The sequence below is a fragment of the Rhinolophus ferrumequinum genome, chromosome 2 (assembly GCF_004115265.2).
Source record: "Rhinolophus ferrumequinum isolate MPI-CBG mRhiFer1 chromosome 2, mRhiFer1_v1.p, whole genome shotgun sequence".
NCBI classification, from domain to species: Eukaryota; Metazoa; Chordata; class Mammalia; order Chiroptera; family Rhinolophidae; genus Rhinolophus; species Rhinolophus ferrumequinum.
Window position 1 is genome coordinate 30,682,484 of NC_046285.1, and position 23,426 is coordinate 30,705,909.

Consider the following 23,426-nt stretch of genomic DNA (forward strand, 5'->3'; position numbering starts at 1 on the left):
CAAGATAACACAATGGTTGAGGGAGCCAGGATTTGAACATCTCTTATACTAAATTACTTTATTGAGTGCCCTGTGCCAGGGATGGGGTTGAGTGCTGTTCATATGGTTTCTCTTTTCACCTCCACATCAATTTAGTGAATGAAGTGTATTACTCGCATTTTGTAGATAAATTAACCGAGCTATACTTTGCTTTTCAAAACAGTCTGCGCACTTTAGGATCTACTGGTAATTAGATTGTAAGGAGGTTGATCCCTGTTAAAAGATTAGTTTCACTTAAAAAAATACTATCATTACGTAGGAACCAAATGTGGAACTAATAGTTCTTATTTAAATGTGAAGAATTACAAAATATTACATCATAGAAACTTGAATAGAATATCACAAGTCTCGATGTAATTGGTATTTCTGAGAAAAAGTGAACAATTTCAATGTGTGGTCATTTAGAACTTGATTGCTTTAGTTTTTAAATCTTAATATTTATTATGCTTTCATGTTTTCTAACTCTAAGTCTATAGAGATTTTATGAGTATAATTCCATCCCTATGTTTAGCTGTTGTATTTGTGTTTTTCTTTCTTTCTTTCTTTCTTTCTTTCTTTTTTTTTTTTAACATTTTTCCTTCTCCTTTCAAGGATCAGTGGTCAATTGGTCAGGGCAGGGGCTACAGAAATTAAGTCCAAATTTACCCTGTGAAGCTGATATTCATACTTTGATTCTGGATAAAAATCAAATTATTAAATTGGAAAATCTTGAGAAATGCAGACGATTAATACAGGTGGGTATTAATTACTATCTGGGGAAATAGTTATATAGGACCAGTTTATTATTGTATATAATAAAACAATATAATAACCTAACAAAAAAAACATAACCTAACAAAAAGTAACTCTGCAGGCCTGGAAAGTAGTAAATGTTGCCTTAAAATTTTACCTGACAGTTTCTTCTGAAGATGAACAGATATGTGTTACATTTAGACTAGAAAAAGAAGCATTTGTTAAAAAAATAGAACATTTCATATTGGCAAAATACTGTGTTAGATAACTTTGTACCTCACCAGAGTTCATTCACTCAACAAATGTTTACTTGGCCCCTCACATGTGTCTGGCACTGTTCTAGATTTTGACTGAGACAGCACAAGGACCCCATTCTTGTGGAGGTTACATTCTCGAGTAGTTGCTGTATTAAAATGTGTTCTCTGTGGTAGTTGGAGGAAGTCTTATTGCTCAGCGTTATGTGTATTTTCCATTGCTTGGGAATAACAACAACAGCAACAGCAAACTTATAGTTACTCTGTAGAATATTTAGACAATGTATGTGAAAAGTACAAATTGGATTTATATATTTAGGAATGTTTGGCCATATAAACAAATCTTTTTAAACACCCTAATGTGAAAGTGATATATATATATTTGAGTCCTAAGAATAATGATATGTTTCCTTTCCACAGTTGTCAGTAGCTAATAATCGGCTGGTGCGGATGATGGGTGTGGCCAAACTAACCCAACTCCGGGTGTTAAATTTGCCTCATAATAGCATTGGCTATGTGGAAGGCCTAAAGGAACTAGTACATTTGGAGTGGCTGAATTTGGCAGGAAATAATCTCAAGGTGAAGTATTTTTTTCTTTTTAGGAATTAGGTTTTCTTTTTTTAATTTACAAAAGTATTCACTGTAAAAAAGAAATTCAAGCAGTATAGAAATAAGTAGAATAAAAAGTAAAAGTACCCACTCCCACTCTGTAGGGATAGTTTAACATAAACTTAAAAAAAAATCTCATTTTGAAACACATACTGCAGTAAAATGTTCATTTAAATGTGAACAAAGAATCTATATTATGCTTAGAAAAGTAGATCAGGGCCGGCCGGGTGGCTCAGGTGGTTGGAGTGCTGTGCTCCTAACACTGCTGAGGTGGCAGGTTCGATTCCCACATCGGCTAGTGAGCTGCACCCTCTACAGCTAAGATTGTGAACAACAGTTCTCCCTGGAGCTGGGCTTCTGTGGACTGCCGCGGGCTGCTGCGGGCTGCCATGAACAGCCGGTGGCTAGTGTGAGTGGCCCACAGGCAGGCAGCCGGTGGAGAGCTGCCATGAGCTGCTGTGAGTGGCCAATCTATGACTGGCAGCCGACTGCCTGGGTGGGGGGGATGTAGCACAAGGCTCATAACACCACCATGGGTCAGGGAGCTGTGTCCTACACAACTAGACTGAGAAACAATGGCTTGAACCAGAGGGGTGGAGGGAAGCAGAAGAGTGGGGGGAATAGTAGATCAAATAGTAGAATGAAGTGTTAGTGTTAGGAGAGAGACTATGTCATGCTGCATTGAGCTTTAAGTAAATGTTTAATTGTATAGTGGAGAATATACTGTTTTAAAAGTCAGGAGATCTAGATTCTAGTCCTGGTTCCACCACTTAGTAGCTCTCTAATTTTGGCTAAGTTAATACATATCTCTGTACCTTATTTTTTAATATGCTAAATGAGAGGATGAATTAAATGATATTAATAGCTGACTTTTATTGATCAATTAATTTATGCTAGGTACTATTCTAAGCACCTTATTCACTGTATTAACTCATTCAATTTCATGACAGCCTAGAGGTAGGTATGGTTATTATGCCTGCTATACAGATGAGGAAACTGAATTACAGAGAAGTTAAGTAACTTGCCTAAGGTCACACAGCCAGGAAGTTGCAGAGCCAGGATTTGAACCCAGGTAGTTTGTCTCCACTCTTAATTTGTAAACCCTATACTATACCAACTATCATGTGTCATCTCTAAGGTTTCTTCAAGCTGTAAATATCTGGGATGACATGATCTGCTACTCTTAAAAGGATAATGAAAGTGAAAGCTTACTACGTAACAATTTACCAAATTCTGTTAGCACTGCTTCCTCTTTTTTCTTGCTAAGCCCTGCTCCTCTGCTTCCAATAATAAAGAAAGGAGGCATGAGACTCACCTAAGAGGAATTAGGGAAGAGTTTCTTTTTTTGATTTTGCTTACGTGAACTAACATGATAATTTTCTTGTGGTAGGCCATGGAACAGATCAATAGCTGCACAGCTCTACAGCACCTCGATTTGTCAGACAATAACATACCCCAGATAGGTGATCTATCTAAATTGGTATCACTGAAGGTAAGCGTGTTTTCTGACTATATCATTTCTGAAATTTTATACTAAAATACCAGGAGAAAAGGATCTGATTGGCTTAAACTCAGCGTGCTGTATATGAAGAATAGATTGTGTTCATTATGATAAAAATTTTAGTAGAGTACCAGAAGTTAAATATGGAACTTTTTGTTTCTGGTATGTATAACTGATTTATTTTAACTAAAACTGGTCATTGTAGTTAAGGTTAATTCTTATTAATCATCCTTCAACCGTGAAAGTTCCTTCATGCCCAACCAGCAATGCTAGCAGCTTTAGTTATAAAGTACATAACATGTTAGTGAGGTTGAAAGGAATCATTCCCGAACTTGAGCCTTTTTTCTTTGCTACTCAGGGTTGCTGTATTTTTAGTAATAGGTATTACTAAATTATCAACATTAACTTCACTTTAATTTAAATGAAAGTAAACTTGTAGCACATAGTGGGTTTTATGGAGGGGAATGTATCATGCAATCAAATAAACTACAGTTGGAATCACAGCTTCAAATAAACATATAAGCTTTTTCCATATTTTTACTTCATTGGATATTATTAGCATCAGATGAACTCATTAAGCTACTTAAGTATTACTAACTCAACTGTCCCCACATCTTTAGCAGGAAATGTAACAGTTATTCTGAACAATTTGATTTAGCCAGAAACTACCAGAATTCAAATGAACTAAAGATGATTGAACCTTTTTTCCTGGGTGTTCAGAGTTTTGGGTTTATATTTCATTGTTGCCGACTTAATTTGAGTCAGCTTCATCTACAAGTAGCACATTTTACCTTCCTCAAGCTTTTAGTTTCCAAAAGAATACAGTTGCAAATTATGGGTTGTTTGTTCTCTCTCTCTTTCTCTCTCTCTCTAAAATTTGCTTTATACACAATTGTTTTAACGAATAGTTTCTTTCACTTTTCTCACCCTCTATTTTGATGTTTTATGTATGTATGTATGTATGAGAATTTGAGAATTTTTATGAGAGTTTATTCGAGCCAAACTGACAACCTGTGCCGGGAGCATAATCTCAAATACTCCCTCTATTTTGTTGTTTTAAAAGGAAATGAACAAGTATGTTGGAAATTGCTCAAGTTTTAATAAACTAAATCTTACAAAATGCTAGTTACTACAACAGCGTGTGTTCTTAGACAAGTCTTTAAACATTCTTGGGCTTAGAATGTGGACATGAAAAGAGAGAGTTGGACCAGAAGACCACCCTTCTTGCATTAATCATCTTTGATTCATGTGCTATGAGAAGTATAATAAAATAGATCCCTTTATTTTCATACATATCATTTTGCTTTTTTCAAAATAGACCAATTTATTTGTAACTTTTTCATTTGTAATTCATTCTGTTTTTACTTTTAAGACCCTGCTTTTACATGGAAACATCATCACCTCTCTTAGAATGGCACCTGCTTATCTACCCAGAAAGCTTGCTATACTTTCTTTGGCAGAAAATGAAATTCGGGATTTAAATGAGGTAAAATATGAGGGCATTCTGTGGGATCCAGAAAGTTGAAAAGCTGTGAGAAAGGAGGAGAAACACAAGAAAAAGTTGTGAGCTCACGTTTAGACAGTGAGCATCATGGAAGAAACTGCCATCCAGATGAAACACTTGGCTTTAGATCACTATTTTTCTTTCCACTTTTTCTTTATGTCACTGGGTCATTAAGGCTTGATTTCATATGTAATGTTGTAATTATTCCAATTTGGAAGTGATTGGTGGTAGAGGGACATCTACATTAAAGGGGTTAATAAAGCATACTGTGCACTTTTCTTTTGCTGCTATTATGTTTTCAAAATAGGGTTCTCTCTGCTAAGAAACAGTGCTGATACTTTCTAAGGGATTTTGTGCAAGAAAAATATTCTTGGGATTTTATTGGGATTTTAGAAGCATATTGTTGGGATTTTAGAAGTCAGTGGATAGCATAAGAGTGTTGCTTGTCACTTCAGAACAAGAGGGAAATTGTTACATTCTCAAATTGCCCAAGATACCAAGATGTGTAATCAGCGGAAGCCCTGTGCTTGACACTGAATAGTCCATTTCGTTCAACAAAGATATCCTTTGTTTCAGATTTCTTTTTTGGCATCCTTAACTGAATTGGAACAATTGTCGATCATGAACAATCCTTGTGTGATGGCAACACCCTCCATTCCAGGGTTTGACTATCGTCCGTACATCGTCAGCTGGTGCTTAAACCTCAGAGTCCTAGATGGATATGTGATTTCTCAGAAGGAAAGGTGAATATGACCTCTTTAACATCACATTTATCATGAAAGTTACTGCGAAGACCATTTCTAGCTTACTACAGATTAATAAACTGAATATTTCTTAAAATGTACATTTAGAAATTAAGATCATTAATGCAGTCATATAACAGACTATGTGCTGATCATTTAAGATTTTCTATCATTTCTTAAAACAGGATAAGAAATAAATATCAGCCCCAGAGGTCGGGGCTAGTGAATTTATCTTAGTGTCCAACATACAATAATTTGATTTTTAAAAGTTCTTACGTTAACCGCTTGTTTGGGCTTGGAGACTTCTATATAGAAACCATGTTATGGATGCTGTGTAGGGTCTCAGATCAATCCCACAAAAGCTTGTAATTCATCATATGTATAAAGGCAGAACCCAGCTAAGCTTTATGACAATGACTCTGGAAAAATGCGAACAGAGTTTCAGTTTGGAACCGGTAGTAGACATGCTGATTGGTCCTTCCCTTTTCCTACCTGTGAATCACAAGTGGGGACACCCCATCTCTAGATCATTGATGGTTTCTGTGGCTTGGAGTTGGGACCCCTGCATGATGAGGTCTTCTGGATGCTGGGGCATGATCAGTGGCATCAAAGCTGTAGGGTTGGGAGGGTAGGAACTAGAATGCGGACAAGGGGGGTGGAGTTAGAGGGGATGGGGAACGTTGAGATGAGTTTATTCTCATCATTTTACTTCTTCTTCTCAGTGCATACATACATGTATTTATGACCTCAACATACACATTCTTCCTCACCGTTTTTGTCTTTCTGTATGAGAGATTGGTCGTAGTAGCTTGAGGAGTTTCCTGATGAGAGGATGAGTAGTAGATCACTGGCAGGGTTTTCCTTTTCCTTCTCCCTGCTGTTTCATCTAGTTGCTGAATAGGGCATGGGGCAGTGAGGACTGACACCAGCAGCTATACAGTGGTGGTGCTGGTGTAGGGTGGGGGACATGTCAAGTTAGTCTGTCTACAAAGAAGTGCGGCTTTTCCTTTTTCCTGCAGTAAGTGTTGCTGTGTATTCAGAAACCATTTTTTATTTGTTTCAAACTGTGGATAGTTCTAAAACTGGAATATGGATTTACTTGGATTTTCTTCTCTATATCTTTCTTTAAGAGAAAGAAATAACGTTTTTGGATTTTTCTATGGGAGTAGCACTGGCAGCATTTTCAGATGTGGGAGGCAGCATTGCGAGATGGGCAGAGATAAGGGTTTGGTGTAAAGAGAGACCAGGGAAGAGAGATGAGACTTGGTCAGGAGAGACAAGAGAGGGCTTCACATCTTTCCCTGCCACCCATTCGCTGTGTGGCCTGGGCAAGTTCCTTGGCTTTTCTGAGCCTTAGTTTTCTCATTTGTAAAATGTGGGTAATACTACCTAGCTTTCAAGGATGCTGTGAGGATTAAGGATAATGGATATAGCATAGTACTGGTCATACACTGGGTGCTTAACACATGATAATTGCCATTATTGCTTGAGGATAGGGACTAGGGATTGAAGAGTTTTGTAGAAACTAAAGCAAGTTTTAAAAAATAAAGTATTTGTTGACCAGATGAATAATAATGCAAAGGCTATGTTTCTATGCTTTGGGAATGGTTTTAATCTATTTAAGGTGAATTTGTATTTTCTTTGCACTTTCCCCATGTTTTGTAAGTGTTTAATGTTAGAGACGTCAGGAGGCAGGGAACAGTGGGCTTTCATTTGGGGTCGCCTCCCTTTCTGTGGGGTGCCCTACAGTAAAGAAGTCTGGGAGGAAGGAAGAGGTGGGAGGGTGGCACAGTATAACCCTTTTTCAGACAGATTCTTTCCTCCCTAAATTAAAAAAAAAAATCGCACAGTATCACATAATTCGGATGTTGTGTAATAATATTTAAAAATGCACATGTAATCACCACTGAGAAAAAGAACAGAACATAGAACATAACCAGCGTCCAGAGATCTCCTGTACCCCACTCCCATCACAACTCCCCACCCCACTAGAGATAGCCACTGTATTGACTTTTTTGATCATTCAGAAAGGTTATTTTTTTTCCTGGTTATTATGGAGTCTTTACATCAACCAGCTCCCACTGGAGTATCTAAAATTTAAAGGACGGACAATATCAAGTGTTGGTGAGTATGTGGAACAATTAGAACTCTCATACCCTGTTTAGGAGTGTAAATGGTTCAATCACTTTGAAAAACTGGCAGTATTTACCGACGCTAAACATACAAATAAATACTATATGACCTCGCTTTTGACTTCTGGCATATAGCGTACAGAAATGAGTGCTTATATCTACTAAAAGACACCTACAAGCATGTTCATAGCAGCCTTATTCATAATAGCTCCAAACATTTGGGAGCTATTTGGGAAACAACCCAAATAAAAGAACGGGTAAATAGTTATATTCAAACTAAGGGACTTAGATTGTTTTGATGCCATGTCTAGCGAGAAAAATGCTGCTGCAGTTGATGTCTGAGACAACTCTGTAGTCTAAACAATGCCACCAGGTTTTAAAACAACTCCGGAAGTAATCTGTTCAGGAGGGAGGAATAATTCTAAGGGAGAGCTTTTGTCTTGAAAATCACTGGGTAGCCTGAGCAGCATTCAAAACATTTTCCTGGTCAACTCTGGGAATTACCCTGAAGGATAGGAAAGGATTTCCAGTTTTTGTATCTACCCAGCCTAACTGTTGTTTGCTAAGAGCACCCAGATTAAAATTTTTCTCCCTTATGAAAAGTATCCCAGTTTATTTGATGACGTCAGATATCCAGATCTTGAGTGTGTGTATCACAGAAAAGAGGAATTTGCGCCATCACCCACCCCTGTGGTGCTTTGGCTGAGTGCTTTCTCAGAGAGAGGCAAACTTATAGAAAGACCACCTTTGTGTAGCACCTCAGTATCTGGAGTTCCTTCTGAACTTGTTTTGACCTGTGTTTTACTATTTATAGGAACAAACTACACCTCTGTTGCCTAGTTAGAGATCAGAACTTAGGGAGCAGAACTTTGGAGATGTTTCTTTTTTGAAATATATTTAAAATATATACAGAAGTAGAACGAGTAACGTGTGTATGAACACCTAAATCCCCTCTGTGCAGCTTCAGCAATTATCAACCTTTTGCTAATCTTGTTTCATCTGTCCCCCACTTTTTTGTTAGAGTATTTTAAAAGGAAATACCAGATATCATTTCATCCAATACGCTCTTTCTTTTCTTTCTTTCCTTCTTTCCTTCCTTCCTTCCTTCCTTCCTTCCTTCCTTCCTTCCTTCCTTCCTTCCTTCCTTCCTTCCTTCCTTCCTTCCTTCCTTTTAGGAGAAAGAGCAGATTGTTTTAAATTCTCTTTGTTAATAGTTGTTGCTTCTGTTATATTATGTAAACTGTTCCTTCAGTTTCAAAGGAAGGATCATATTCCAATGATTTGAAATTAATTGTAGAGCTGAATGAATTTGAAGGTTGTTTTTCTTTGAATTAGCAATGGTATTTTAATTGGCAGGGAGATTTTTTTTACCTAGGAGAATATTTTATGAATTAATAAACTTGTGTAATGGTATGTTTTTGAATATAAAGCAAAGGCAGAAAATCAGATTTTACAGTAGTTGATGCTTCACAGTTTGTGGTTTTCCTCACACACTTAAACTGTGGCATATTCAAGTCTGACCCTTCTCTGACGTCTTTCACTTCTCCTTCCTCCCAAACTATAAACCATGTATAACCTTGAAATGTTGCTTGCTGGCTCTATTAAAGTTGGTTGGTGATTGTCCTTTTTTATGTACCTTTTTTGGGGGAGAGCTTTTGAACAAGCCATTTGCTTCATAGGAGAACTTATGGAAACTTAAAGGAGATTTCATAGAGATTCTGAATGATCTTTATTTAATTCACAGAATATGCCCATGGAAAAATACTTCTAGTTATTTTTATTAAATAGAATAAAATTTTTTATTGTTAGACTAAGATTGGGGTTACATGATTTCAGTTAATCAGCTTGGCGTACCTCATCTCATATCTCATTGTTAGAAAACAGTTTTTCTTTTCTTGTGACATTGGCAAATCACAAACTAAACTTGTTATATTTTATCCTACCATGACTCATTAATCAGTTATCAAAAGGACCAGTTTCTTTTCAGTCTATAATACACTTTGGGTGGCTTGACAGTTTTGGACTGGACAGTTTGTATGATTTGGATACCTTAATATGAAAGTCCAAGAAATTGGTTGTGGACTGGAAATGATTTCCAAACTATCTGCAATGCTTCATAGCATTATACCAATGTTAATGGTATAAAAACAGAGAAACATAGTATACTTATATGATCCAACCTCAACTTTAAATTGAGAGGCAGATTTAAGAACGGTATAATTGAGGTAATGCCATGTTAAGTTGAAAAAAATTCAACCGTATATGCAAAAATAAACAGTATAATGACCTCCCATGAATCCATCATCCAACTTCAGCAGTTTTCAACTCTTGTTCCTCTGTAACTTCACCCACTTACCCCTTCTCCTATATTATTTTGAAGCAAATCTCAGATTCCATATAATTTCATCTGTGAATATTTCAGGATATATCTCTAAAAGATAAAGGCTCCTAAAGGAAATAACTACAGTACTGTTATCACATATCACATGTGATGTATTAAGGTGCTTCAATTTGACAGCAAATGGAGGGGATACTCATTGCTTCTTTGAAAATAATTTAAAACTATTTGGAACCATTAGTGTAATTCCATGGAAGTGCCCTTAAACAAGAAAAACAAAACAAAAAAAAATGTTTAAAACATTGTAAGAGTAAGGGGAGTGACTTAGAAGGATAGATTTTTTAAAACTCGACTGAATTTTATTCATGAGAAACATCAATGATGCTATAATGGTAAATTAAGAAGGGGAATTGTTGTTGCTTAGAAATGTATCTTGTCTACCCGGTGCCATCTCCTCTTCTTTGTATCCCCCAATTCCAGTTTGAAAGCTGAATGGCTCTATAGTCAAGGCAAGGGGAGGACGTACCGGCCTGGACAGCACATCCAGCTTGTCCAGTATCTGGCTACAGTCTGTCCTCTCACTTCCACACTGGGTCTTCAAACTGCAGAAGATGCCAAACTGGAGAAGATTCTGAGCAAGCAGAGGTAAGCCCGTTTATTTCTAGCAGTTGATGAATTCACAGTGGAAACACCTCTGAGTCTTGCCTTCGGGGTTAGTAGGGCTGAGGCAAGTGCCGCAGCCCACTTTTCTGTGCATTTGGGCCCCTTGTCACTGCAGCAGGCCTGCAGGGGAACTTACCCACCATGCAGTGCAGCCCCGTGTGCTCCACAGCAGCAGCATCGCTAATCATTTCTTTTTCTTTTTGGAAGGGGAACAGGACTTTATTGTGGAACAGTGTGTACTTCCAGAACTTTTTTCCATGTCAAGTTGTTGTCCTTTGTGGAGGGCGCAGCTCAGGTCCAGGTCCAGTTGCCATTGTTAGTTGCAGGGGGCACAGCCCACCATCCCTTGTGGGAGTTGAACCGGCAACCTTGTGGTTGAGAGCCCGTGCTCCAACCAACTGAGCCATCTGGGAGCTCAGTGGCAACTCAGCTCAAGGTGCCGTGTTCAATCTTAGTTGCAGGGGGCACTGCCCACCATCCCTTCCGGGAGTCGAGGAATTGAACTGGCAACCTTGTGGTGGAGAGCCCCCTGGCCCATGTGGGAATCGAACCAGCAGCCTTTGGAGTTGGGAGCACGAAGCTCCAACCGTCTGACCCACCGGGCCGACCCGCTAATTATTTCTTGAGTGGGGAGAGCCAAACAGTATGGGAGAATGGGATAAAAAAAAAATGTATTTGTCCTTCTAATGCAGGTGTTTGTTAGGGGTTTTTAAACACTAATATTATGAAGTAGAGTTAAAAAAAAAAAAAGTATAGCTGGAAGCATTTAGTAGTTGATTCTTTTATCAGAGACCCTACCTTTGAATGTTTGTGCAAGTGGATACATATAAGGTGTCTACATGACTTAAAAATAAATTTCTTAACCTTTTCTATCCAGTGCATTCAAATGAGACTTTGTAATTTGGTGGTGATTAAAGGTGTCTACTTTGAAAACTTGTATACTTCTACCTTTCTGACAGTGTAACCTAGGAAGCAGAAAAGCTTTTCTTTTTTTTGGTTTGTGTTAAATCACATCAGATGTTACTGATTTTAGGTTTCACCAGAGGCAGTTGATGAACCAAAGCCAAAATGAAGAGTTGCCTTCTCTTCCTCTTCCTGAAGCAAGGACACCCCTGGCACCTGAGCATTCAAGCCCTGCTCAGGATTGCCAGATAGTCCAGGAAAGCAGTAAGAAATTGTTTTTCTCCAAGTTGTTGGATCTTTTGGGTATTGTAAAACAGAAAAAGTGCATATTTTTATAATTTTTTATTAGTTAACTTAAATGATCATTTGAATCTTATATTTTATGTATGTATATATATACATACATGTATGTATGTGTGTATAACTATTTCTAATTTTTAAAAATTCAGAGGATTGCTACTTTACTAGTCTGATACTTTAATTATTCTTATGATTATTGGAAGAACTTTTGTTTTGTTTTTTTGTTTTAAGGAGGGCGCAGCTCACAGTGGCCCATGCGGGATTTGAACCAGCAACCTTGGTGTTATTAGCACCACACTCTAATTAACTGACCTAACCGGTCACCCCCAGAACTTATTATTTTTCAAATGCTTTGGTTTGATGTTTTAGGTGGGAGGCGTCACTGAAGGCATTTTATTGCATTTTCCTATATTTGAAGGAGTAGATTTCATTAAAAAGATATAACTGAAAAATATCTCTTTACTCACTAAAAATAAACATGTGAGGTGATGGGTTGTTAATTTACTAGATGGTGGGAACCCTTTCACAATGTGTACGTATATTAAATCACAACAATGTACACTTTAAATATCTTACAATCTTATATGTCAATTACACCTTGATAAAGCTGAAATTGAAAAAAACACAACCTCTTTAGATATTTAGTGCTTTAAATGGTACTCTGTTGATTCTTCTAGAACCAGTCATCCAAGTCAATTCTTGGGTTGGGCTAAGCAGGAATGATGACCAGTTATGTACTGTTAAGAATAACCTTCCAGCCTCTGTACATACGACAAGATATTCTCGAAATGACCTGCATCTGGAGGACATACAGACCGATGAGGACAAGTTAAACTGTAGTCTTCTCTCTTCAGAGTCTACGTTTATGCCAGTTGTATCAGGACTCTCTCCAGTGTCACCTACAGTTGAGTTGAGGCTACAGGGCATTAACTTGGGCCTGGAAGATGACAGTGGTGCACATGAATCTGTGAAAGGGCAGGAAAACCAGGACTTGGGTAAGGAAGAGGAGAAAGCTTTCTGGGCTGCCAATGAGAACTCTGATCCAATGACAAAAAGTGCAGTCAGAACAGAGGTAAATGAGAAAGATGGGCTATGCCCTTGTCCTGAGCCAGCAGTAACCAGTGCTGTCTTGAAAGGTGACACCCACAGTCTTACATCTTTTCCTGAGTCAGTTGGACACACCGTCTTCCATACACCACCAGACAGTGAAGAATCTATGTCTCAAGCGGCTTCAGAGAAACTTCCCTGCAGGGTTTTAACCCAGAAATCTGTTGCTTTGGGACAAGATAACGTTGCCCTTCAGAAATTGAATGAAGCAGCCACCAAGCTTCAGGCCTGTTGGCGAGGCTTCTATGCCAGGAACTACAACCCTCAAGCTAAAGACGTTCGTTCCGAGATCCGGCTGCGCAGAATGCAGGAGCACGTTGTCTGCCTGACTGAGGAAATAAGGAGGTGGGTCTCAGGTCCTGTGTAGGTGCTGTTTCGTTGCTTTGGGGGTGTCAGCTTCCAAGAGTTTATTCAGAACACTGAATCACTGCTGTTGTGGCCAGGACACTTTTCATACCATGTTGCCACTCTTGGCTAACTTGTTTCCTACAGTATACTGAAAGCGTCTTGAGGGCAGACTGTCATATGCACCTCCAGCTGTAGCACAACAGTTGGTGCATAGATATAGCGTAGCAATAAATATTGAATGAATGCATGTCTTATAGGGATCTATAAACCTCAACACAGAAAAGTACAGAAAATGTAGGAGAACTGAATAAATTTAAAAGTGAGAAGATGAGAAAGTCTACATAGAACGCGGTAGGTGACATAAGAATTAAAGAAAATAGGGATTTAAAAGGAGCTAAAATTCTGGGGCAATGGTAGGAATTAGTCCTTAATTCCATGGCTCACATGTTTCACTGACTGCGAACCCAGGAAAATTAGGATTTAAAAATTCATTTCAAGTATTAGTACTGCAACTAGAAATATTTATTAATATTATCAAGTGGAAGAGGAGGAGGCAATAAAAGAGACTGAGAAGTGACAACCAGAATGGTAGGAAAACTGGGAGAGTGTGGTGTGTCCCAGTTCCAACAGGGATATGTTGCAGGAAAGAAGAGGTGCCATAGGGAGAACAGAGAACTATACATTAGATTTAAAAGCTGGAGATTATTGGTGGCTATGCTGGGGGCCCCAAGATTATCCTCAGGTTTGGTGATTTGCTAAAAGGACTCAGAGAACTCAGGAAAGCTATTCTGTTCATGATTACGTTTTAATATGGTGAAAGGATACACATTAAAATCAGTGTAGAAAAAGGTGCATCAGGCAGAGTCCAGGAGAGACCAGGCACAAGCTTCTAGTTGTCCTCTCCTGGTGGAGAGGTTCAGACGGGTGGATTATGTCAACCACCATGTGTGACAACACGTGAAGTACTGCCAGCTGGGGAAGCTCACTCGAGCCTTGACATCCAGGTGTTTATTGGGGGTCAGTCACATGGGCATTGAGTGCCTGTATGACTGACCTTCACCACTCAGACCTCAGCCCCCACCTGAGGTCAGACTGACACAGTGTGGCCCAGGGTCCCAGGTGAACAAAACAGTCGTTCACCAGAAATCACGTTAGTTAAACTGTGGTTCAGCCCAAGGCCCCACATGCACAGGCAGGATATTCCAAGGATTATCTCCCAGGAGCTGATCAAGGCCAATTCTGTCTTTGGAACACATAGGGTTTGAACACCCCAACCCGCTGAGTTAACCCTTTCCTGCCCAGTGAGCTTCCTGAGAGCAGCTTCAGTGGCAGAGTGGCACGAAGGCAGTTTGGAATGGGTTGAGCAGTGAATGAAGATGGAATGTAGCCAACTCTTTTGGGACGTGTTGCTGTAAGGAAGGGAAGAGAGTAGGTGGTTGCTGGAGGAGAATCTGGAGTTAAGGAAAATTCTTTTTTAAAGATGGGAGATGTAGAGCATGTTTATATGTTGATGGAAATGATTTAGTAAAGAGGGAAAAACATGGTGGAGAGGAAACAAAGAGGTGCAGGTTGAAGTTCTTGAGAAGATAAGAGAAGAAAGAATCCAGGGCACAAGTAGAGGGAGTGGCCTGAGGTTGGAGCAGGAGCAGGTTAGGTGATGGGTGTGGTGGTGGGGGATAGAGAAGTTCTGTCTGATGGATGCTTCTTCTTCAATAATATATATATAAGGTGTAATCAACGTTTGAAAATGCAGAGAGGGGTGAGGGTGAAGGAGGTTTAAGAAGAAATGTGAGGTGAGATGTATTCATCTTAAAAGTGAATGTGTGAGTATAAGGAAATGGAGGAGGATGGCTGCACAGTGTGAGGAAAACTTAAAGTGCAAAACAACAGCTCAGGTTGTATGATTTTCATCAGCATTTCTCAGCTGTTCTTTTCTGATTTGGGCTTGGTTCATTTGGTTCAGCCAGGAATGTTTTTTTTTCCCAGGTGAATATTCCAGTAGGGGATAGAGGGAAGGGCAAGGGAGCCAAAGATATTTGGGAGGCAGTGATTATAATGACGGATCTTGCAATTTAAACGAGGTAAAAGGAAAGACAGGAGGAAGGGATCATTAGTTTGGAGGTCTAGATGAAGACCAGATTGCAAAGTTATTGCAAGAGCAGGTGAACTGGGAGGATAGGTAGGGTTTGTGTGGGTGCTGGAAATCATTTTTGAAAGTGGTATAGTCAATATGACTGGGTCTAGAGTGAGACAATGAGACTGAGTGATATGGGTGGATTATTATTAGATAAAGCATCCATGTGAATGCTGAGGTCTCCAGTAATGACGACAGGAATGGGGCAGCAAGAAAGACTGGTGCTGAGACTTCAGTGAATGGGGGTGGATAATGGGAGGTCAGTACTTGAAAAGAGTTTGGGGAAATTTAGCAGGATAGCAGGAGTTCTTCCAGGAGGAAGGTGAAGAATAGTTTGTACATAGCAGTGAGAGGCAATCTTTTGACCCTGATGGATGAGTAAAAAAACAAAACAAAAACAAATAGCTTCCACTTGAGGGCAGTAGTGCCCTCAGAAATAGGTCTGAGTCGGTCAAGGAAAAGTTCACATAAGAGGCTAAATACATAAGGGAGTTTGCTTATTACAAGTCAGGAGTCCCAGATGGCACAGGAGAAGGGCTTGGGGGGCGAGAGAAAGTGGGGAATTGGGTCTGAGGTTCAGAACAAAGTGGTGGTGATGGTCTGGGAGATAATGATCAAGTAAAGGGAACCTGAGGTTTGTGATAAGTATGGAGAGAGCGGCAGTGAGCCTAGAGCAGGACTTTAGTGAACGAAGGGAAGTGATGGATTGGTTGGGGGGTGTGTCTGTTGACAGGGAGAAGTAAGTCATGGAGCTGGGCAAACAGGGATGAAGTTTGATGGGATTAGTTCTACTAATGTCTCACAAGAGGGTGTTTCTAGCTGTGATCCTATTCCTTAACTGTTTTGGAGGCTTTCAGTAACCACTTTTTTCTGCAGCTCCTGCCCCTTTAGTGTGTTTGGCTGGGAAACTGAGGCTAGATAAAGAGCCATTTAGTATTTTATTTTTCATTACTACTGGCAATACTTTGTAGAACCAATATAATCTGAATTTCAGTAACATGTCATTTGGCTTCTTCTTTGTTGAGTGATAGTTTAAAACTAAAGTTTCAGCTTAGATATTCTAAAAATAGAAAGGACTGTTATTAGTTTATTAATCTTTTTACAGTGCATGTGTTTATTAGTTGTAACAAGAAGTGCAAGTCAAAGCACCCTTCCTTGTGTCAGTAATGGATTCTGAATTATTGTAGGTTAAGAAAAGAAAGAGATGATGAACGTATTAAAAATGTTGTACAAGAAGAGGCTGTCAGATTCCTCTGGAACCAGGTAAACCCCCTGCTGCTGATTTACCTAATGTGTAAACAAAGAGCAATTTCAGATTTATTGAGAGTATCATAGAGGACTCAGGCATACTAAACGCCCTTTCTCAAGGTTAGGGATGTAGTTTGTGCTCTTTGCCACTAACTCTGAACTACGCCGGTGAACTTTATTACATTTTATGTAATCTGAAGAAAAATAGTTTCATAATTTTGATCAGAAAGATAAATAAGTATAAAGAAGTAGGAAGGAAAGTGACTAAGTTGAAGGATGTTATTACTTTCCCATATGTAGATATAAAAAAAACAATTTATCTTGTTTTATCTTTTGGGAATATTTGAGTGAAGGGTGACTAAAATGGTATATGATGGCTATAATATGCACGTCCTAAAAAGTATGTATGGCTTCTGGGAGAGAGAGTTTGAATCTTGTAATAACATACTTTAGGGACAGTTCAGACAACTGGTTTTACTGTTGTATCCCATGAAATATTTCTTGATAATTCTTGGAAATATTTTTATAAAAGAATTTGTTCTACTAGGATTTTCCTACAAAATTTAAAAATAAGTAAAGGTTTTAAAGGTTTAAAAATTTTTAAGGTTTTAAAATTACTAATAGTGGGGGAGTATTTAAATAAATTATAGAATATCAGTACTATGGAATATTATGGAACAGTTAAAAAGAATAAGGGAATAGTAAGTATGGACTGACATGGAAAGATCTCCACAATAACACTGTTCAGTGAAAAACAGCATATTGCAGAACTTAAGGTTGCACTTGATTTTAAAAACTCCCTGTGTATTTGAAGCTACATAATAAAAGGTCTGGAAGGATACATAGCAAACTTCTATCAGTGATTACTTTGGAGGGTTGTCAAAGGGAAACTGAAAAATTCTCTATATTGCTTTCTTGTTGCAGATTTTACAGTAACATTTTATGATTTTAATTGTACTTTAAAAATGTAAAGATTATGTTACTAAGAACTCAGGATTATTTTCAGGTATTTTAGAGTTGTATATACTATATTGTTAGATAATATTTAAAACTCTTATCCCAAATAGATATCTAAGATGAGACTTTTATTTTAGAGAATCTACTTGTATGAGTAGGCTCTAATCTGTCTTATACACTCATGGATATCAGTGTATATCGAGAACATTGACATCTTGGTCAGCTAGATGGGTACCGTTGTACTCCTGGTGGTTTTTCCAGTAGAAGCAGAATTGCTTTGGCCCTTCCCTATTCTTCTGGTGAGGGCCTTTTATTACCAAGGACGTGTACCACTTGTGCCAGCCTGGTTTAGGCTGGGGGTGCTATGGAAAGGGTAAGGGAAGTCAGGCTGTTTCTAACTCCAGTTCTGCCGTCTGCCATTTATCCACTTGACGTGTGTTGGAGGAAAAGCTCAAAGGACAATAGTAAAACAGGCATGATTTTTATTTTATAATAAAACTCTATCTTTTGGTTTATAGGTAAGATCTCTCCAAGCTTGGCAACAGACAGTGGACCAGCGTCTAAGTTCCTGGCATTCTCATGTTCCTCCTGTATCAAGCACGCTGGTGCCACCTGAGCCGCCATTATTCACCCAAAGTCAGGAGCCCTCTTCTGATCAAGATTCTGATTGGTTCATTGCTCCCGATGAAGCTCCTCAGGAAAAATCCTTACCAGAATTTCCAGACTCTGGTTTTCATTCCTCCCTAACAGAACAGGTTCACTGTTTGCAGGGCTCTCTGGATTTTGGAAAAAGTTCCACAGAAGGCAGTGAAAGTTCCTTAATGGGGAATTCCATTGACACAGTCAAATGTGGCCAAAAGTCAGCTGGAGGGGATATTAGCAAAGAACATGATGAATGGAATAAGGAAACCTCAAACAATGAGCAGGATAATAGTCTGCTTGAACAGTATTTAACTTCAGTTCAACAGCTAGAAGATGCAGATGAGATGACAAATTTTGCTGAAGGGACAGAAGATAGTATGCTTCCCATAGCTCGTTCCCCTGAGAAGTTAGATGCCTTGTCTGACAGTGCTTCCATAGATGATGCTCACGGCATAGCTCCTACTTTGCAAGATGAAATCTGCCAGACACCAGAGAATTGTAACTTAAATGTAGAAGTTCAAGGGCAGCAGTCAGAATGTGATTCTACATTTCAGGTATTACATGTTGGTATTACTGTGTAGCATGTCTGGTTGCTTGGGAAGCAGAAATCCACTTAACTTTTCATAAGACTATGTTCAATTGCCTTTTTTTTTTTTGAAGGGGAATGGGAATATTTCCCCCAGTTTTGTTACTATTTATATAGAATTTGTATTCCTGTCTCATATTTTCCATATTCTAAGTAGTGAACCGAATCTTCCTTTTGATTTTGTTAGCTTTTTTCTTAGCTGTAATGTATCAAATTATATTTATTTTGAAACCTATATGCACTTTATTTCTTAACAACTGAATTGCATCAACAGTGTTCCTTTTTTTTTTTGTATTCATTGCTTTTCAAAAATAAACTAGAATATCTTAAAGAAAATAGAAAAATTTACCTTAAAGATATAAATACGAGAATTTTGACTCTTCTCTGTGTGAGGAAATTAATTGTGTAGTGAGGAATGCAATTTGTTTAAGTGAATATAAATGGCAAATATGAGGAATTGAAATTTGCTGGCCTCCTTGGAGGAAGGACATGCATTTTTAAGCCTTTTTTCCTCCCTTATAAAGGAAGACCTTATAAGCAAATCAGGAGAGAAAGTGAGATTATAGGATTTTTCAGTAGGGCTGATTAAATTGTCTTATGGAAAAGTGTAGTTTAGGTATCAGTTTTAAAAAAAGAAGCGAAGTGTTCCATGCATAATTAAAATCAAGCTTATTTAGAGACAACACAAGAATATTGTGTTGTCATAGCAAACATTTATTATCTTTTCATTTAGTTCTTTTTTACCCCACAGATAAGCATTTTGTGTGCCAATATATTGCCAGAAATTAATGTATGTTCATATTCTCTGTTCTTGCTTTATATTTGTTTATGTATTTCAGCAGAAGGTCCATGATCATTTACTTCACTTTTGACCTCAGCCTCATAATGAAGAACATTTAAAATAATACGAGTGGTAGAATATGAATGACCTTTTTTTTTGAAAGAACTATTTTCTGTCTAAATCTCTGAAAAAAGTGCCACATTTGGAAGACAATTCAATGGTGGTTAAGAACAAATAAACCTCACTTATCTTGTTAAAAAGAATATATATCTGTAACTCCAGGAAGAAATGATAATATTGTGTTTGAATGTTATAAATAGATGTATTTGCAAATGAAGGATAATTTTTGGAAGCTTGATATTTTCATCTTTGAAAATGTTCTGATATCACTGAACAACACATATCTGATTTCCCCAAATTTATGGATGTTCTACTATTTAAAACTATGGCAATACTTAAGTATTCTCTAAATTTTGGTGCTAAATGCCCATTATTATTCAGTTACAGTCAGTAGGTCCCCTTCTTTGAAGTTGTAAAACTTCTGATCCTTCAAGAATAAAGTCAAGGGTCACATGTTAATACTTTGTTGATAATTAGAAACATTTCTCTCCAGTATGGGTAAGATATATCTTTCTTGGTTTATAAATATGTAGTATTCAGGTTGAGAAGACTTGGATTTCATTCTCAGAAATCCGGAACCTCTTAAAAGGAAATATTTTTTGTCTCTTATAAACTGAATAACAGTCTTTTGTTCAAAAGTATTTTCCCTAGTGACGCATGTGTAATGTTGAATGCATGTTAAATAAAAATAGAATTTTTAACTTTTTGAATAATACTGATTATCTTTTATGAATGGTTTTGAATTTCTTGTTAAATATGCCCTATTTTTCTATTTTACAGTTAAGTGCCTCATTTGCTACCCATAGTTAAAGAAAAACCAACTTGCACAGCACTATTACCAAAAGTGCTGCTTCATGGTACATTAATTTCTCATAAAAGCTCCAGAAATGTCATGGTTCAGTATTTCCTAACTAGGTTTCTGCTGACATCTTTTCCTTCCTCTCTTTTTTTGAGATATAACAAAACACAGCTAAATTCATTTGAACATAAGTATTTGTCAGTAAGATTTCCTTTTTTACTTTTGATTTGTTTTTCTAGCCTATAAGTAGTATCCAGAGTACTTTTATTTTAAAATTGGCCGAATATGATAATGATTACTATTCTACTCTTCATTCTATTTAACTTGACTAGTATTTTGAAGTGCAAGAATATTAAGTAGCTCCTTACCTTAACTGTATAGATTATCTTGAATGTAGATAGAGTGAAAATAATGTAAATTAGAATGCAGGAAAACTGTCATAGACTTCATATATTTTAATAGGTTTACAACGTAATTAAAAATAATTTATGTAACTAAGATACTTGGTTTTAACTCTATGGGCTATTCATTGGTGTGGCTAAAGACGGAATGGGTCTAGTAAGGTTTGGGAAGTTGAGCTTTAACAAGGTCTTTGTGTTTCATCTAACAGGAGAGATTTAGTTCAGCTCTGCTATTTTAGTTTCTGTCAGTTCTCTTTATTTATGGATCACTCAATGTATTAATTAGAATTCCTGCAGAAGCACAGAATCATACTATGTGAGAATTAGAAGGAACCTTAGAGATTCTAGTATCTTTGTTTTGAAGATGAAACTAAGGCACAGTGAAGTTAAATATCTTGTCTGCTGTTTTAGATAGTAGTAAATAAACTGTGAAAACTTAAGTTATTATTCTTTATATTTAGTGTGACATTAAGAAAATCTCGCAGATTTTTCATTGTTTTTGAAAGAGAAGAGAAGCTTCAGAAAGAGCTAGAACTCTACCACTCAAGGAAAAAGTGCTTGTAAAAAACAACTAATTCATTCAGAACCCTGAGTGAATGTTCTCTAAGAAATGTGATTTGATTAAAATGGTTTTAAAGAGCAATAGTAGAAACTAAACATTTAATAGCATAACTGCATCTTAGAGTCCATTTATTTGATGACAAGTATAACAAGTTACTGAGATATAAATTTTTCTAGTGAAATGCTGAATTTGATTATATTTCATCTTCAGTTTTACAGAACACCACATGTTATAGTTTTAAACTCTCCTGGTGTGCAGAAGGCTGCAATCATGACAGTTGATACATGTACTTGGTTTTATAAGTTTAATTATAAAAGGCCTCAGAATATGCATGTTTTAAGAAAACGTTTGTTTAACCACAGCAAGTGTTTGTATACGTGCAAATAATTTTATTATTGAATAATATGGGCACCATTCTTGAGTGTGGATTTTTCTCTTGTTTTGGGTTATTTTAAATGTACAAATACCATAATAGTGCATTTTTCTGTTATCTGCTTAAGACAAGTCTAGTTCCACTTTTTAATAAGTATTTTCAAAAACAATATTGGCTTAAGAAATTATACTATCTCCCTTGGTACTTTTTTTTGCAATTCTTAGAATTGAATTTATAACAATAATTTAAAATCTTTTTTTTTTCTGGAGAATTAAGACATAGTAAAAAAGGGAAAAATATAAAATAAGTCTGATCAATTTTCTATTCATAAAAGAAATTAAAAAAGAGACTTAATTGCTTAATGTATATTTTTTACTTTGCCAGGTACCTTAGAGGGATATTTTTTACATTGTAATGTTTTAACTTTTAAATATATGACCCCCCCTTATTCATTAAGTAAAGCAGAAGGGTTCTGTAGGGAATATTCTAAACATTTTTAGTGATACTGCTTTTGTTGATCAAACGTGTTAAGATTAATAAAATTAAAAGTCAAGTAAATGAAGTAGTCCTCACAGCTTAGAGAGAAACGAACAGTTGTCGTTTTAAAATGAGGTGCTTTTTATTTATGAATGAATAGAAATCATACTAAATTTTAATTCCTTAATTGATTTTACTGACTAGCTAGCAGGGATCATTCTGCAGTAGTTTTGTTCATTTTCTAATTAAATTTGAGTGTTTTGTAATAATTTTAATGTTGAGAACAAGAGTTTAAAGTAATTTGATTTTGAGCTATTTTTAGATTTTTTCCCCTTTAATTTTATTGTAGAAATAGTAGATGATTCAATCTACTGGTTATGGTCTGTTTTATGAAGGCTTCATATTTTATATTCTACTTATTTAATTTGTATTTGAGTCTCTAATTCTAAATAAAAAGTTTGTACCTTTCTTTGAGTGATTATCTGTTTATTATAATGATTAATAGTAATGGTTGTTATTCATTGTGCTTTGTGCTTGTAATTAAAGGGTGATTAAAATTCAGAACAAACTGCCAATGGAAGTCTACCAGAGAAGGTCCTGAGTATCGTTATATAAATTAATTTACAATGAAACAGTCCTAGCCTTATGAAAATGGATATGAAGTGGAAGGAATGCTAATTTAGTTTTATTTGGTTTGGATTTTAATTACTTTCAAGATACTCACTGGAATTCTCTGGGTAGAAAAGAGCAGATACCGTGTTTCCCTGAAAATAATACCTAACCGGAAAATAAGCTGTAGCATGATTTTTCAGGATGCTCGTAATATAAAATAAGCCCTAATGCGTCTTTTGCAGCAAAAATTAATATAAGACCCGGTCTTATTTTCAGGGAAACATAGTAGGGCTTATTTTATATTACGATCATCCTGAAAAATCATGCTAGGGCTTGTTTTCCGGTTTGGTCTTATTTTCAAGGAAACATGGTATTATCCCACAAAAAGAGCACAGGTGACAAGACACTATTGGATGCTGTTGAAACAGTGGGTGATGAAAGCGTTAGGGGTGGGTAAGTAGAGTAAAAGCCCTAGGATTTGGCACAATTAGGACCTGTAGTTGGTTGGTGTTATGGACGGAATTGTATTCCCTGCCAAATTCATATGTTGAAGGCCTAACC

General features: G+C 37.1%; 1 protein-coding gene across 3 annotated transcripts in view; it reads left to right on the forward strand.

Moving 5' to 3' along the window:
* Positions 1-23,121, forward strand: part of CEP97 (centrosomal protein 97) — a 36,830-nt gene extending 13,709 nt beyond the window's left edge. Inside the window, exons 4-14 of one of the 3 annotated variants that reach the window (XM_033090298.1) lie at positions 631-773; positions 1,446-1,604; positions 3,025-3,126; positions 4,508-4,621; positions 5,216-5,382; positions 10,333-10,497; positions 11,549-11,682; positions 12,396-13,170; positions 16,495-16,570; positions 18,031-18,708; positions 19,580-23,121. In XM_033090298.1, the coding sequence (XP_032946189.1) occupies positions 631-773; positions 1,446-1,604; positions 3,025-3,126; positions 4,508-4,621; positions 5,216-5,382; positions 10,333-10,497; positions 11,549-11,682; positions 12,396-13,170; positions 16,495-16,570; positions 18,031-18,708; positions 19,580-19,612 (2,546 nt within the window). In that variant the 3' untranslated portion in view covers positions 19,613-23,121. Of the gene's footprint in view, positions 1-630; positions 774-1,445; positions 1,605-3,024; positions 3,127-4,507; positions 4,622-5,215; positions 5,383-10,332; positions 10,498-11,548; positions 11,683-12,395; positions 13,171-16,494; positions 16,571-18,030 lie in introns of all 3 variants that reach the window. The other 2 variants (XM_033090309.1, XM_033090318.1) reach the window with 2 other exon arrangements.
* Positions 23,122-23,426: the final 305 nt, after the last annotated feature.